General features: G+C 44.5%; 1 protein-coding gene across 1 annotated transcript in view; it reads left to right on the plus strand.

Moving 5' to 3' along the window:
• The first annotated feature begins 1,650 nt into the window (after positions 1-1,650).
• The window catches only part of SLC35F1 (solute carrier family 35 member F1), a 536,791-nt gene continuing 521,010 nt past the window's right edge, over positions 1,651-17,431 (plus strand). The window contains exon 1 of the mRNA XM_049899834.1: positions 1,651-2,331. Within this exon, the coding sequence (XP_049755791.1) occupies positions 2,153-2,331 (179 nt within the window). The 5' untranslated portion in view covers positions 1,651-2,152. The remainder of the gene's footprint in view (positions 2,332-17,431) is intronic.

Genomic DNA, 17,431 nt, shown 5'->3' on the forward strand with positions numbered 1-17,431 from the left:
AATTACCGTAAATATTGTTTTAATAGAGAGACTCCTATCAGGATACGCGCTGCCAGGTTCAGCTGAGGTGTATTTTATTCACGTCTCTTACATTTGGTGGGGGCCCCAAGGGCAAAGGCATTGTGAACTCTTGCTTACAAAATTAGAAACCTTAGTTCTGTTTGTCACAACTCTTCAGCGTCCTGTGCAACTCTGAAGTGGAAAAAGCTGAGAATAAAGGATTGTTGATAAAGAGTACCACAAAGTGTTAATTACAAAAGGAAACACGTTCTAATTTGGGCTATTTATTTCTTTTTTTGTAGAAAAAGACTTCAGGGATATTTCAGGTAGTATTTGGGTTTTAAACAAATTGAAACATAAACTGGAGAGGTTTTTGGATACTTGTTTTCTCAGGTTTTTGATGTTAAAAACAAAACAAAAACCCAAACAGACCCCCAACACTGTTAAAGGGGATGTGCGCTTACTGCTTAACCGAACAATCCATCCTCTTTTTATCCTCTCTTCCCTTTCCCCTCTCTGCTGATCATAGTCCATTCCTTTCCTGAATGTTATTTTCTGCCCAGCCCCTTTCTCTGCCGTAAACTCTACCACGAGTTTTTTTTTTTTTTTTTTTTTTGGGGTGGCTTTTCAGCGCTTTTGGATTCGGGGGCGGTATTAGCATGCCTTTGTGTAAATAAACATATACTCAGGGCAAATAATACCACGTATTGTCCTGAAATGGGAAAATTTTAAAGAGCACATCATTTTTCACTGTAAGATCCCTATCCAGGCAATAAAGATAAAGGAAAATGTGAAAAATGTATCTCAATTATTAATTAGGGTTTGGATTAATAGGTATAGGAGATGCCTGAGACAGAGTTAGTTCCTTTGGTAGAAATATGGTCGCGTTCAGGTTTCAGATTTCTGTGCTAGAGACATAGGGCTTTCCTTTTGGGGAACGGAGAGCCTCTGGTCATAAGCACCAATGAAGACGACATCAGGGCCTCCTGCTGGGTGGTTTACCTCATTTAACTCATACAACAATCCCAGGAGAAAGACATGATTAGCCCCATTGCACAGAGGAATAAGCGTCTCAGTAGATTGCTTAGGGTCACTTTGCTGGTAAGTTTCAGAGGCGCATTGGAACTCAAGTCTGCCTGTGATCCTTTGGCGGCGTTACGTCGCCCTGAACAGAGACGTTTTGAGTTGGTCTGATATGCTTTTCTCAGTTCCCAGAGTGAATTTTTCGTGAGTTGTTTCTTCTCCCATTTCTTCCAAGCCCATTACGATGAGAGCAGTTGTAACATTTAGGATACTGGAGTTTTGTTTTCTAATGCGGGGCCGGCGCCTGCTCAGGAGCCCTGCCGCTGTCCCGGGCTGGTGGTGCTGGATTCGGAGGCGCCTCGCAGGTGCGAGAAATTCCCTTCCAACTTCGGAGGGAGGATCCATCTCCAGTCCGCTCAATTAAAAAAACAAAACAAAAACCTCTTCGCCTAAACCCAGATGTTGGGCTTCCCTATCTGTGGACTAGTTAGAAGAGAGTAGGGGCACTAAGGGACCTCGGGAGCGCCCTCTGGCGAGAGCAGAGCGTGCGTTTCCCCGCCCTCGCCCCCCTTCGTCGCCGCCGCGGCGCCCCCGCCCGGCTTTCAGGGTTCACTCTCGGTCTCTCACTCCGTGAGACACAGACGGCAGTTTTCCGAGCGAGCGAGCGAGCGAGCGGCGGGCAGGCTGAGGCGGCGCCAGCACAACTGCCGCCGCTTGCCCCGAGAAGACCTCAGCATCGGGAGAGAAGGCCCTCCATTCTTTTTCCCTCTCCCTGTAGGGGTACCTCGAGCCCACAGACCTCCCCACGCCCCCGCGCGACTCTCTCCGCAGCCACTCCACGGGGCGTGCCAGGACTTGGGGACCCCGCTCAGGCAGAGCCAGGGCAGGAGGCGGCGGCGGCACCGGCGCGGGGGTGCCGGCACGGCCGCCAGAGAGGAGTGAGTGGCGGGCTGGGCGGCGGTGGCAGCGGTAGCGGTGGGTGTCTCCCCGCCTCGCCGCTTCGCAGGCAGCACCGCCTCCCCGGGCCGCGGCCGCCCGGCCGGGTCCTCTGCGCGTTCCCGGGCCCGGAGCCGGCGCAGGATGCGCCCGGCTGCGTTCTGATCGCCGCCGCGCCGCCGCCTCTGCCGCGATGATCCCCCCCGAGCCGCCGCAGCAGCCGCTGCAGTCGCCGCCGCCAGCCCCGCCGAACCATGTGGTGACCACCATCGAGAACCTGCCGGCCGAGGGCAGCGGCGGCGGCGGCGGCGGGAGCCTGTCCGCCTCTTCCCGGGCCAGCGTGCGCCAGAGGATCCGCAAAGTGCTGAACAGGTGAGCGGTGGCGGCGCGGAGCGAGGGCGCGGGGGACCGAGTCTGCGGGCGCCCGGCCCGGGGTACCCTCCGTCCCCAGGGCGGTCCCGGAGGCCCTTTGGGACGGGGTCGGGACGGGCGGAGAATGAAGAGGCCGGGCGTCGACGGGACGCGCGCTCGCGGATACGGCGCGGGCACTCAGGCTGCCTGCGGGAGCATTGTCCCGGCGCGCGGGGACCCGGAGCGCCCGAGCTGCGGCTGGTCCGAGGAGGGAGTTGGGAGAGAGGCGGGGTTTTCAGTACCTATCTACCCTGTGTGTGTCTGCACTCACGCCTAGCACACGCACGCTGCCTCACTTCCTCCCTTTTCCACTCTCACCCAAGCTTTCCGCTCAGGGGCGGGAACGGAGCCGGGCCGAGGTGGAGGCGGGAAGGCGTCAGGCTGCGGAGATAGCGTGGAGTCGCCGGCCTCGCGCCGCCGCCCGCCCCACCCCAGCGGTTCCAACCCCCTAGCCCAGGGATGGAGTGGGGGCGACCACCCGGCGGGCTGGAGGGGGCCCACTTCTCCTGCATGTCGGTCCAGTCGCGGCTCAGACTCATCTTGGCCGCGAGCAGGGAGGGGGAGGCTAGAGGCCTGGGTCAGACCCTTGCAGAGTGCAAAAACGTTCCGGGAAGGGTGTGAAAAGGAGGCGCTGGTCGTTCCAAAGCACGCTAAGCCAGAGGAGGCGAACACCGATCGCCAGCGCCTCCTGTGCTGGAATCTGCGCAGTGGCTCGATCAAGGACCGAGGCGTTTTAGGATGAGGACCTGGGTTAACGTGAGGATAGGGGCTTCCCTGGAGCCCCTGCCTAGCCTGTGATGTGAAAGGAACTTTTACTTAAGTAACTTGAAATGGTGGATGAGCTTCCATAAAACACACACGCGCGCGCGCACACACACCCAGAATCGCTTTTGTGTTTTTATTTGGGTGCGTGAGTGTTCTTCGGAGCGCCTGTAGCTCTGTTTATACAGTCTTCTGTATGGTACAGTTTTGAGTAGCCAAGATTCCCCAGGGAATTCACATCGACCTGTCTGGGGCTTAAGGCTCTACTAGGAGTACAAACTGTACAAAAGTAGAAGCTTGAAAGATATCTTTATTTTGGGAGAATGGTTTAGTTTAGTTCTATCAAAACCCAAACCGTTCAAGAGTCCTCTCTGAAAACGTGTGTAAGATTGTGGTTACTTCTGCATTTTTCCATTTATCAAACAAGAAGAAATTCACTCTGAAGTGAGACATGAGTTGGTAATATGAAGTCAGACCTTTACATTCCATTGATTTGTAGTGGGGAACAACGTCTTCCAAAATACTGTATTTAAAAGATAATGAGCAGAGTAAGTCAGGAAGGTGCTGGCTCATGTGGGTTTCCTTATTCTTTATGAGTACCTGCAGGTTTTTTTTTTTTTTTAATGTCTTGGTATTGGCTATTTAAAATTTTAAGCAGAATATATTAATTATTAATTTTCCTCATCAAACTAGAAAAAAAAACTGGTGCAGTAGGTCATTTATCTTGCCTTAATTGTAAATTATTATTGATTCCGTGCAAGTTATTTCTTCCCATATAATGAATCTTAGAGTCCAGGATAACAAGATCACTGCACTGGAAATGAGGGAACTTGCGTGGTTGTCATTCCTCTGCCACTAACTAGCCACGTGGCTTGGGGCAGAGCCCACCATCTCTCTGGGTCTCAGTTTCTTCATTTTGTAAAATGTGTTTCATTATAGTTGTCTTACCACCTTTACTGTGGTTTTGAGAATTAGATAATACTGAAAAAAATACTTGGAAAAATATAATGGTCTCTACAAATCATTTATTCAACTTGTTTTTGTTGTCTCAGGTGTATATGGGTCTGTGAGAGCAATACAGGGAAATAAAGTTAAGTTACGGTACATTGTGTGTAGAAATTTGTGCTTTACAAAGCATTCTGGGATTTCTGACATGAAATACACTATTCCTCATTCTTAGAAGAGGAACTTGGGCTCAAAGTCTGAGTTAATGACACTGAATTGAAGGTACATTTATGACTAGAACCCTAGGGTTATAATCTTTAGACAAACTAAAACGCATTTATCTGTCTTTCAAAGTTGTTCAGAATTTTCAATGTAATATTTCATATTGAGTAAATGACTTTTCCTCATTCTTAAAGCATAAGAAGAAGCCATTTCTTTTGAGAAAAAGCATCTCTGGTAAGGAGAGTGAAGAAACAATCAGAATAAATTAAAAAATCTGGATGGAATAATTTCTTCAGTATGGTGATTGGCTTGGCTTATATGCCATGATTATGTCAACAGGAGATAGCCTTAGTAGTGGCTACCAAGTGATGGACTCTAAGCAAAAGCAAGAGCATGGGGAAAAGTGGAATTTTACAGGTATAATGGTACAGTGGTTAAGAGCTCAGCCACTAACCAAAAGGTTGACAGTCCAAATCCACCTGCTGCTCCTTGGAAACCCTATGGGGCAGTTCTACTCTGCCTTCTAGGGTCCCTATGAGTCGGAATCGACTCAATAGCTACGAGTTTTTTTTCTTTTTTTTGGTTTCGCGCTAGTACCGGGTATGGCTTCCCTTGGGTTTTAACTGTTGGGATGTGTTAGACTAGTGTTTCGCTGCTAGTGGAAACTACTTGCCAATCAGGAATCTAGGAGCCAATCTGGAAAATATCCCTCCAACTTTTGACATACAGATACTTTACTGTGAGCTGGTTGGGGGTGTTGCTTCAGTGACCCAAGTGGGGTGGCCCCTCTGTTGGTTCTTGGCGTCACTTTGGGCCAAAGGTTCAGTGCTGAGAGACTGAGGATGGTGCAGTGGGACTAGGAGTGTTAGAATGCAAGCAATGCAAACCTGGTCACCTGCTTGCCATTGGTCACAGTATATAACCACAGCTGTAGAGCCTTGATGGTGCAGTGATTAAGCACTCAGGTGCTAACTCGAAGGTCAGAGACGTTCAGATCCACTGGAGGCTCCACGAGAGAAAAGACCTGGTGATTTGCTGCTGTAAAGATTTACAGCCTATGAAACCATACAGGGCAGTTCTGTTCTGTCCTGTAGGGTCACTATGAGTTAGAATCAACTTGACAGCACACAATGACAGCACCTGCCAAGCCAGGGGAAGAAGTACAGACTCTTAAGCTGTCTATATGCATGTATAGCTCCTAGGTGACACAAATGATTGTGTGCTTGGCAACTCACTGAAAGGTTGGCAATTCAAATCCACCCATAGGCAACTCGGAAGAAAGGCCTGGCAATCTACTTTTGAAAGATCACAGCCATGAAAACCCTATGGAACGTAGTTCTACTCAAAAACACACGAGGTCACTAAGAGTTGGAATTGACTTGATGGCAGCTGGTTTTATGGTGTCTGTATCCTGTTTGCTGAGGAATAAAGAAAAGAGTACTGATCAATATTTAATTAAAAGTACTTGCTCTCAAGGGTCTTAGAATAAAAAATGCAGCGTTATCTTGAAGAAACCAACTTTACATTATCCTACAGGATTTTATTTCCTTAGAATAGCTCTATGTTCTTTCCCCTTACTTTAAAGACTTGTAGAGCTGGATTGCAGAATTTTGTCCATGACAGTTGGGGCATCTCACTGATTGTTCAATTTCTATAATGCAATTAGAGAAGGATGTAATAGTATTCATGACTTTGGTTAAAGAGGAGATGATAGATCATTTTTTCAACCAATTAATGGATTGTTTCATGTCCTTACCCCTTTTTCCCTGTCCTATTTTAAATCGTTTTGGCGGTGAGATGCAAGACATACATGGTGATTTAAATACTGCAATAATTATTACTTCTTTAATTTCCAAAGACTGGGAATAATATATTGGTTCAAACAAGGAAAAATGATCGCAAATTCTTCCTCACTTGTTTCTTTTTTTTTGTTGTTTCTTAGCATGGAGTAGTATTTATTACCCTGCCATGGGCAAGCAAGATATGACAAAAAGAAAATACCTCAAGGGCAAACAGTTGATGATCCTGTCAGAAACTGCTGATAACAGGGAGATTTCTTAGAAACATGGAGGTGTAGATTCTGAGTAGATATTGATGATTTTCTCCTCTAAAATGGTTACTTAATGAAATGTTTTTGAAAAATGAATGATAGCTGGTTTTGTGTTTTGCATGTGTGTGCTTTTGCTTAGTTTTTTCCCACTTGAATATTATTTTCAGTTCCTAACAAAAATAATCATGAATTTCTGGTTTTAGATCTATACTTTCTTCCAAATAAGAGACATGTTGGGTTGTCTCAAGTTACAAATGGTTTGCTGTCATTTTGAGTCTTTCGTTGTTATCGTTGTTAGGTGCCATCGAGTCGGTTCCAACTCCTAGCGATCCTAAGTACAGCAGAATGAAACGCTGCCTGGTCCTGTGCCATTGTCACAGTTGTTGCTTTGTTTCAGCCCATTGTTAAAGCCACTGTGTCAGTCCATCTCGTTGAGGGTCTTCCTCTTTTTTGCTGATCCTCTGCTTTACGAAGCATGATGCCTTTTTCAGGGACTGATCCTTCCTGATAACATGTCTAAAGTATGTAAGATGACGTCTTGCCCTCCTTGCTTCTTAGGAGCATTCTGGCTGTGCTTCTTCCAAGATAGATTTGTTCGTTCTTTTGGAGGTGTTTAATCATTAGAACGGAACCATTGGTGACCCTGGGTCATCCATGCATTTGATTTGGAACTAACTGACATTTAGATTCATTTTCAAAAGAAGCCTTGATGGCACAATGCTTAAGTGCTTGGCTGCTAACTGAAAGTTTGGCTGTTTGAACCACCCAGTGGCTTCGAGGGAGAAAGACTTGGCAGTCTGGCCCCAAAAAGATTACAGCCAAGAAAACCATATGGGGCAGTTCTACCCTGTCACATGGGGTCACCGTGGGCCAGAATCAGTTCAATGGGACCCAGCACACACACACACACATTCTCACACATTCATTTTAAAATTTCTGAACCTTTTTTTGGATTCTAAACCAAGGAACATTAAGGAGAATACATTGGAAAGTTGGTAGCAAACCTACATAAAATCAATGTTCAAGCGGGAAAGTTATCACAGAAGATGGGAAAATATGTATTTATAGTCCTTCTGAAACATTAAATTAAGGTGGACAGAGCATGGAGAACCCATGGAGTAGCTGTCAAGGAACGGGGTTGTGCTTAAATTAGATATTAGATCCAGCTGATGAAGACATATAATTTAAATGATCCTTTCTCATCAAGTGAGAAGACTTTTGTTAAGAAATTAATGGTGAGGTTGTTTCTCAGCCTGCTCCTTCTAACAGATGTCAAAATGAAAAAGGGAAGATCAGCCAATAATGAGGATAATTAATACAAAATATTCCAAATGGAACTGTGTGGCATGATTCAAAACAGACATTTTTAAGATCGGTAGTAAATAATGTCTGAAGGATGCATTTATTTTTATCTGAAAGAACAAAACTATAAAACTAAAATAAAACACGGTACAGTGTACTTCTATTTATGCACAGTGCTTGGAGAAATGAATGTTCATATTAAAGGACCATTTGGTTTACCTCAGATAAAGATGATGCATTTCCAAGTAGTCAACAGGTGGTAAATATATTTGTCTTCATATAAGTTTTCTTTGACCTTCTACTATTTCCACATCCTTCGGTCCCTCAGGACCATCATCATAGAGGTCTGTCTTTACTGTGCACAGCTGTAGGTGTAGACGGTATAGGAAATTGAGCTGGCTGCCCATAGTTACTTAATGCAAGAGCTGATTTATTATTTGGTTGCCGTTTCTCATCAAAGTAAAATGCAGAATATGAAAGTACTACCACTGAGTTTTAGTTTAGATTTCTCATTCATTTCAGTTCAGGCTAATAGGCATTTACCGTATATTTTTCAAACACATTAAGTCTTGATTATGTTTCGAAAGATGTATGTTTAGGAAGTCAAACTCTAGTAGACACATGGGAAAGACACTCATAAATATTTGGCCTATTTCTTGAATGTGGCCTGAACGTACACAAGTACGCATTCATTTATTCTTAAGCAGTTACTGTGTGTGAGCCCTCTTCCGGAGGACGCATACATCACAACCTGGAACAATACTCCTTGTCTCTCCCTCCCCATCAAGACCTCTGTGATTCTGTGATAATTTAAAAGCAATACCTTAAATTTCATTTTGTAACTTCTCAGATTAAACCAAAACTAAACTCATTGCCATCGAGTCTATTGCTTCCGAGATTATGAGCCACCAGTTCCTACCACTTTAAACAAATTGATTAGGGAAACCTACTACATAAAAGATCAGAAAAAATCCTAAAAGCTTTTTTAAACCAAATCATGCTAATTATATCCAGATTTAGGGTAACAGGACTACAGTTCCTAATCATCCTTGATTTTGGAAAAAAGCACAAAGTGCTCTGATTCATCGTGTAAGAGAACAATTCTCTGGTGTTCTTTCCCCCTCATTCATTCATTAATTCATTCAGTTAGTCAGTCACTTATTCAAGAAATATTTACTGTGTGATTATGTGTTGGGCACTGACTGGATCACAGTGGTGAACCAGACAGCCATGGGCTGGTGTGGCCTGCTGGGTGTTGTTAGTGGGGCAGCAGTTTCTAACTTTTATTACCCTTTCAGCATCATTTAGACAAGGTAAAAATAAAGATAACATAGACCACCTTGCAAAAATGATTAGATATTCAAGCTTATGTAACAGAAGTGCACAAGAAAAAAAAAAAAGGCTCCATAAATTGAGATTTAGGTTGCTTCACCTTTGGGAAAAGTGCTCAAGAGAAAGACTGAATCCACAGTAAGAATGTTCAGTGTATACAGAAAATCAAGCAGCAGATCTTTCTTCTTGATGAATACTCTAGAATTTTTTTTTTTTTCATTTAGGGCTTAAAAAAAGGAGCCATAAATGTTCACCTAACTTCACAAAAAAACTTCACAGTGTAAGAGAAAAAGGAGAAGAGATTTGAAACCCATCCTGCCATTTCAGGATGAGCCTATCAGAGTCATTGCCAAATAACCCAAGAAAATAGAGTTTACTGAAAATATTATCATGCCAATGATGCATAAGCTCCAAGGGGCTTGGGCATATGTTTATGAGTTGAGAGAGATGTATGTATGACAACAGCATGAGGTTGAGTTGGTGAAAGACTGGATACTTTATTATTTTATCCAACCTAATGAGAGTGTGTGAGTTAAAATTAGCATTTAGGCAGTGGCTCAAACATTATAAACCATAAATTTGCATTATAAAGCATTGCATTATATGTTAGTTTCATATAACAAATGTTATTAAAACATTTTCATTATTATCCTTTTTATAGTTGGGGCAACCAATTTATGTGGTCACAGCCAAGTGCTTTTATAAGACCCTAGAAGAGAGAGGGCCCATACTGTATGGAGACATGGCAGAAGGGACCAGGGATGGTATTTGCTGTTGGCATTGACAGATGGGTAGGATAGGAATATATGGGTGGGGTAAGAGAAAGAATGAACCATTCTTTCTCTCACGAGAGATTGGGAGAGGATTAAGTGTCCAGTTTTACAAGATTGTAGGATGTATAGGTATAAACATGAAGAAAACGAAAATCCTCACAACTGATAAGCAACATCATGCTAAATAGAGAAAAAATTGAAGTTGCCAACAATTTCATTCTACTTGGATCAACAATCGGCATCCATGGAAACAGCAGTCAAGAAATCAAACAACATATTGCATTGGGCAAATCTTCTTTGAAAGACTTCTTTAAAGTTGTAGCAAAGATGTCACTTTGATGACTAGGTGCATCTGACCTAAGTCATGGTCTTTTCAGTCGCCTCATATGCATGCAGAAGCTGCTCAGTGAAAAGGGAAGACAGAAAAAGAATTGATGCATCAGAATTTTGGTGCTGGCAAAGCATATTAATATACTTTGGACTTCCAGAGGAACAAATAAAATCTGTGTTAGGAGAAATACAACCAGAATGATCCTTAGAAGCAAGAATGGTGAGACTTCGACTTGCTTACTTTGGATACATCATCAGGAAAGACCAAACATTAGAAAAGGACATCACGTGTGGTGAAGTAGAGGGCCAAGAAAAATAAGGGAAGCCTTCAATGAGATGAATTGTTACAATAGGCACAACAATGGGCTCAAACCTACCAATGACTATGAAGATGGCACAGGACTGGGTCATGTTTTGTTTTGTTATGCATAAGGTTGCCATGGGTCAGAGCCCACTCGATGGTGATTAAAAACAGCAGCAACAGGTGTAAAGGGTAGTAGAATGAAGTAAGGCTTTTTGTAAGATGGGGTTAGATAATAGAAAGCCTTGGATATTTGGATAAGAAGTTTGACTTCATTCTAACTAACGATGATGGGTTATTATCATTGCAGATTATTGAGTAGAGAAATGACATGATCAGAGATGTGCCTGAAGAATGATATTCTGAGCAAAATCATTAAGGAGGCTCCTGCAGTCATTTAGGGAAGAGAAATCTGGAGTCCGAATGAAGTGGGGCACAGCCAGGATAGAGAGGAAAGTCTTGTGATTTTAACAGAATCTGGACCAGGGTCGAAGAGAGGAGGATTAGATTAGATTATTTTGGGAAAACATCCAACAGTGCTTGGACCATAGTGGGTGGGGAACATAGTCGGTGGTTGGAATCCACCAGTGGCTCCATGGGAGAAAAGACCTGGTGATCTGTTCCCATTAAGATTAGAGCCTAGGAAACTCTATGGGGTCGTTTATACTTGGTCCTGTAGGGTTGCTATGAGTCTGAATGGACTCTACTGTGCATAACAACAACAGGGAAGAGATCTGCTTACCAGGATGGAAGGGGGACAGGGTGCTGTGTGAACTGTAGAGGTGGCTAAGAAGACAGTGGCCAGCTACTGAGGAACATGAACATAGACGTGTGCCAGACCAGACTGTGATAAGAAGGGAAATCAAGAGTAAGCATTTAGAAAAAGAGTGCTTTTACATTCCTTTGTTCTAATATTAAAATTTTGGAGATTGTTTTTGTAGGCTTTTGTTTCTTGCCATTTCCTTTTTCTAGTAAATTATTTTTATTGTGGTTTACAGAACTACTATCTGCAATGAATTGAAAAAAAAAAAGATAACTGACATTCTACAGCAGACAGTCTGAGAAACACTGGCCCTGGCCCAATGTCCAAGTGGGAGCAACGGAGAGTCTAGATTTTGGGAGGACATCTAATCAGGAGATAAGGCATTTTCATGGACAGGGGTTCCTCATAGTGGTGGCATTAGGCTGGTGCCAGTAATGGCCCTGGAAATCTGTACAGTCCCAGTGAGTGGTGTGTAGGCAGCAGGGCAGGCTGAACAATAGTTAAGTATCAAGGCCTCAACCAAATAGCCTGGAGTTCAGTTGGGGGCCCCGTCCTAAGGGGCTCCCTAAAATGTTGGCAGGGAAACTATTTGGAGCTGAAAAACAGTACAGGGTAGCAACCTAGTTCTTGTGAATGGGCTGTAAGTGGGATGGGTGGACAGTGCTACCCCTCAAGGAGGGCTGATGGGTCTGGATGACAGAAAGGTGGGTCAGGGCTACATGGGACCCCAGCATTAAGTGGAGGGACTACTGCTATGGCTTCACTCCAGGTTAGGAGACATTCAAGGGATAATTAGTTAGGTGAGGGGAGCAATCTAGGTACTAGGGAATGGAGCCTATGTTCTAGTAGGGGGCAGGTGATTAACAAATACATAAGAAAAATAGTAGTGATAAATACTATCCAGTGATGTAACAGAGAGGTAATGCGTGGTCCTTTAATGTGAGTTGTTGGAAGAGCCTTCTCTCTCTGGAGACATTGAAGCTAAGATCAGAATGACCAAAAGGAATGGAGCACTTGAGCATCAGGAGAAAGGGCATTCCAGGCAGAAATGCTAAGATGAGACAAGCAAGCATACTGAACTGAAAGAAAGGGAGGCTGGAGTGCAATAGAGAGTGGAGAGTGGTAGAGGAGGAGATCAAAGAGGGAGGCAGGGACCAAATCTGTTCGGATCCCACAGGCCAGGGAGAGGAGATTAGGTTTTAAGCAACTGGAAGGCTTTAAGCAGAGGAATAATCTGGTTAGTGTTTTGAAAAGACCTTCCTGGCTGCTGTTGGAGGATGGATTGCAAGGGAGACGGTGGCTAGTGGAAGAAAAAGATGTTGGAGGCTTGGACTGAAAGATGGCAATGGAGATGAAGACAAATGGTTGTATTTGGGAGTGATTTGCTTTGGAAAGTGTAGAGTCCATGGAGCTGACTGAGTAATTTGATGAAGTGGTTGAGAGAGAGGAATAAATATAACTCCCTGTTTTTTTTTGAGCTTTAGCAATTGGGTGGTTGATGGTGCCATTTACTAAGATGGGAAAGGAATGATTTTTTTTTTATTGTACTTTAGATGAAGATTTACAGAACAAACTAGTTACTCATCAAACAGTTAGTACATACATTGTTCTATGACGTTGATTAACGATACCACAACATGTCATCACTTTCCCTTCTCAACCCTGTGTTCCCTATTACAAGCTTTCCCATTCCCTCCTGCCTTCCAGTCCCTGCCCCAGGGCTGGTGTGCCTCTTTAGTCTTGTTTTGTTCCATGGGCCTGGGGAAAGGAACAATTTTATTAGTAGAGTGTCAAGAGTTTACTTCTGGCTGGTAAAGTTTAGCGTGTCTACTGGAAATGTCAAATGACAGCTCAAGTATGGAATTCTAGGGAAAAATCAGTGCTTGGGATTTGTATTTGAATGTCATCAGGATGGTCCTGGATAAGGATGCCTAGAGGCAATGAGTAAATACAGGAGAAAAGGGGTGCCAAGATTAATCCTAGGTGTCTTAGTTACTTAGTGTTGCCATAACAGAAATACTACAAAATGGGTGTCTCTAAAGAACAGAAAATTATTTTCTCACAGTTCAGGAGACTAGAAGTCTGAATTCAGGGTGTGGCTCTAGAGGGAGGCCCTTCCTTGTCTGGCTCAGTTTCTAGTAGCTGCCAGCAACCCTGGTGTTCTTTGGTGTTCCCTGGCATCTATCTTCCCCTTGGCTGTGCTCTTTATAGAACATAGGTTTAGGATCCACCCTACTCTGATATGATTTCATTAACATAGCAAGAGAAAAACCCTGTTTCCAAACAGGGTCAAATTTTGGGAGGGTTCACAATTCATTCCATAAAACCAGGAGCCCACCAACTTTCAGAGTCAAGCAGAGGAGGAGGATCCAGCAAAGGAACTGGAGACGAGGTCTGAGAGGTTGGAGAGAAACAAGGAGAGTGTGGTGTCCAGAAGACAAGAGAAAAAAAGTGTGTCCAGAAGGAGGAGATAAGCATTCTGCTATATGAGAGTAATTAAGCAAAGGGGAGAGAAATGATCAGGAATTTGGCAACAAGAAAAATCTTTGGGGCCTTGATAAACACAGGCTCGAGGAATGTTGGGGACAGAAGCCTGAATGGAATGGTTTGGGGTAGGAATATGAGGTGAAGGGGATCAGAACATGACTTTTGAAGAGTCTAGTCCTAACGAGGAGCGGGGTGAAAGGAGAAGTCTTTTGCTAGAGGAGATAGACAGCAGCTCTGTGTGCTGATACGAGGAATATAATGGAGAGGGAGAATTGCATATGCAGGAGAGGATGGGCATAAAGGAAAGAGGGAAGTCCTTGAGAAACCTAAAGATGGTGGGATCCAAAGCACAGGGAGAGGGGCTGACCTTTGAGAGGAACCAGGATAGAAGACTGGAAAAGAATTGATGCCTTTGAATTATGATGTTGGCAAAGAATATTGAATATACCATGAACTGCCAAGAGAATGAACAAATCTATCTTGGAAGAAGTACAGCCAGAATGCTCCTTAGAAGCAAGCATGGCAAGACTACGTCTCACATACTTTGGACATGTTATCAGGAGGGATCAGTCCCTGGAGAAGGACATCATGCTTGGTAAAGTAGAGGGTCAAGGGAAAAAAAGGAAGACCCTCAATGAGATGGATTGACACAGCGGCTGCAACAATGGGCTCAAGCACAACAACGATGGTGAAGATGGCGCAGGACTGGGCAGTGTTTCATTCTGTAGTACTTAGGGTTGCTGTGAGTGGAAACCAACTTGACAGTACCTAACAGCAACAACAACAACAACAGGATACTGTCCATAGTGTAGGAGAGACGGCAGAGAATGTGATTTGGTAGATTTGGTGGTGGAATAAAAGCAAATTCCTGTCTGGCTGCTTCCCTTTCTCCGTGAACTCTGAGGCAAGGGTATCAGTTTAGAACACAGGAACCAGGTGGTTGGGAAGAGTCCCTGAGTGGCGCAAACGGTCAACACACTTGGCTGCTAACCGAAAGGTTGGAGATTTCGGTCTACCCAGAGGTGGTTGGGATGACAGCCCTCGCGATCTGCTTCTAAAAACTCAGCCATCGAAAACCCCATGGAGCACAGAACTACTCTGACATCCCTGGGGTTGCCATGAGTTGGGATTGACTCTAGGGCAACTTTTTTTTTTATTTAGATGATGGGGAAGAGTGTGGGACCTTTGTAAAGAGAGAAGTAGAAAATAGTAATTTTGAAGAGTAAGAAAGGAAACATTATATACATATATATATATATATACATACAGATACTATATAGTAGTATCTAAGGGAAGTATTATGTGCTTATTGGAGCCCTGGTGGCGCAGTGGTTTAAGTGCCCGAATGCTAATGGAAAGGTTGGAAGTTCGAAGCCATCAGCTGCTCTGCGGGAGAAAGATGCAGCAGCCTGCTTCCTTAAAGATTACAGCGTTGGAAACCCTATGGAGCAGCTCTGTGCTGTCCCGTAGGGCTGCTATGAGTAGGAATCAACTTGACTGCAACAGGTTTTTGGTTTTATGTGCTTATTTGACATTTGTGGTGGTGTTGGTAGAGGGTGTGATGGGCAAAAAGAAAGTGATGCTCTCTAGAGTCTGCCTTGGAAAGGGTTAAATCAGAAACAGATTGGCCTGAGCAGCAAGCCAGAGCAATCAGTGAATTCAGTGAGGAATATCATATTGTGGCAGGGATGTTTGAGGGAGCTCAGCAGGACTTGGGTTCTCACTGTATTTGGGAATAGGTGTCAGAGAAGAGGGAACTAATGGCCACTTAGAGATTTGGTGCCTGGGTGACTGAGGCGATGGTGTTCCCATTAGAATGTTTTCTGTCCTGGGCAAGTGACTTAACTGTTCGGGGCCTCAGTTTTCCCATTGTAAACCAGTTAAAATAATCCCAGGTCTTCACTTGCTATTGCATTTGTGGGGTTTTCATATGCAATAGTATCTGGGAGATGGTTGGAAAACTGGCAAGGCCTATGTAATTTTTTTCCTGGTCATAGAATTAAAGCGAGAGCCTGGATTTTCTGGGGTCTGTGCTGCTGCCAGGCCTGTGATCAGTGCTGACCTGCCTCCTCAGCGCGCGGAGACTCAGGTGCCCAGGCACTGCTTGGCCCTGCCAGTCTCTCAAGAGCACTTGCCTGTCAGCCAGAGTCCAGTTGAAATGCATCTATTAACAAGACACAAGTCTGTTCGCATCACTGTGTTCTTTTACTTTTATTTTTGAAAGCTAGATATATTTGATTGTTGTTTTGTTCTGTTGTTTGCGGGTGCATGTCTGACTCCGTGTGTGTGTGTGTGTGTGCACACGTGCTCGTGAGGGTGTGTGTATATGTCTATGTGTGTATGTCTGTGTGTGTTTTAAAGAAAGCCTCTTCTTGGGAAGACCAGTTTGGCATAAGGCATATGTTCTGTGGTCTAATTGTGCCTCTCAGCGATGGCGCTTTGATGGTACCTGTGGTTTGTAAAGGAGAGTTTGACAGGCTTTGGGAAAGGGTTCCTGCCTCTTGAACTGGGGAGGTTTCAAAATGAGCATTGGCCCAAAAGGCTCCATAGAGCTTGTGGAGGGAAGGAACAGAGCAGCTTTAATGTGCTAATGAGGGGAGCCCAGATGCCAGTGGGATCAGAGGAGCTCTTTGTGGCTCCGGATTCCTGGGGATGGCTGGAGTCTCTGTCCGAATCTGGAGCCTGCTGCAGGCAGGGGAAACACTGTTCTCTCAGAGAGGTACCCATTACTCAACAGGCAGCCTTATAGCCCGCTCCCAATGCTGATGGGTGCTCGAATATCCCAGGGTGGGGGTGACAGCTTGAAAATGGGGAGGCTGTGAGGCAGGGGGAGGGCAGAGGCTGGTGTATGGCTTGGGCACCAAAGTCTCCCTGTGCTAAGGAGGCAGGTCAGCACTGATCATACACCTGGCAGCAGCGCAGACCCAAGACGATCCAGGCTCTGGTTTTAATTTTGTGACTGGGATAACAACTGCATAGTAGGGAAGGAGAGATCTGTTCTGGAGGGTGGGTGTAGTCCGAAAGCTCTGGAAAGGACATTTGCAGCTTCATGAAATTAACTGTTTGCTCTCCAGTACTGCCAGGCTTGGTGAGTGGCATTCACGCCAATGTGAAAGGAAGGAATTGCTGCTGGAAACTAGTACAAATCAGTTTTTAGCTAGTTGTGGGGTAAGCCTGAAACGTCACAAAAAAACAATGAAACAAAAACTGCCACCACCCAGTGAATGCTGGAGTGAAATACAAGCTCTGATGACCTGTTTCATTGAGTGATGGCTCTGGAATTGCTAGATGGGAGGGGTTAGGAGCAGCCATTTGGCTGGAAGCAGGCTTGGGGAACTTTCCTTGCTTTTATGTTCACATAGTGAGACCAGAGTATTTACAAAGATTTTACATTTCCTTGCACTGACCCTATCTGCTGATGGAGAGATGGGGTAACCAGTGCTTCCCAGCCACGCTTAATGCTGCCTGTGGATTTCATTAGAAGTTTAGGGTCATTATTGTGTGTGCAAGCATCATGGGTTCCCAGATAAGATACACAGATGAAGATGATCATTCCATGGTATCTTGACCTTTTTCTTTGTCTCATATTTTTCCTTTCTGAATATTTCTGGAGATATATAAATATATTTATGTAATTGTTGTTGTTAGTTGCCATCTAGTTGATTTTGATGTATGGTGACCTCATGTGTGCAGAGTAGAACTGCTCCATAGAGTTTTGAAGGACATGACCTTTCAGAAGCAGATCTCCAGGCCTGTCTCCTGAAAGTACCTCCAAGTGGGTTCAAACTGCGAAC

This window comes from Elephas maximus, chromosome 1 (assembly GCF_024166365.1).
Source record: "Elephas maximus indicus isolate mEleMax1 chromosome 1, mEleMax1 primary haplotype, whole genome shotgun sequence".
NCBI classification, from domain to species: Eukaryota; Metazoa; Chordata; class Mammalia; order Proboscidea; family Elephantidae; genus Elephas; species Elephas maximus.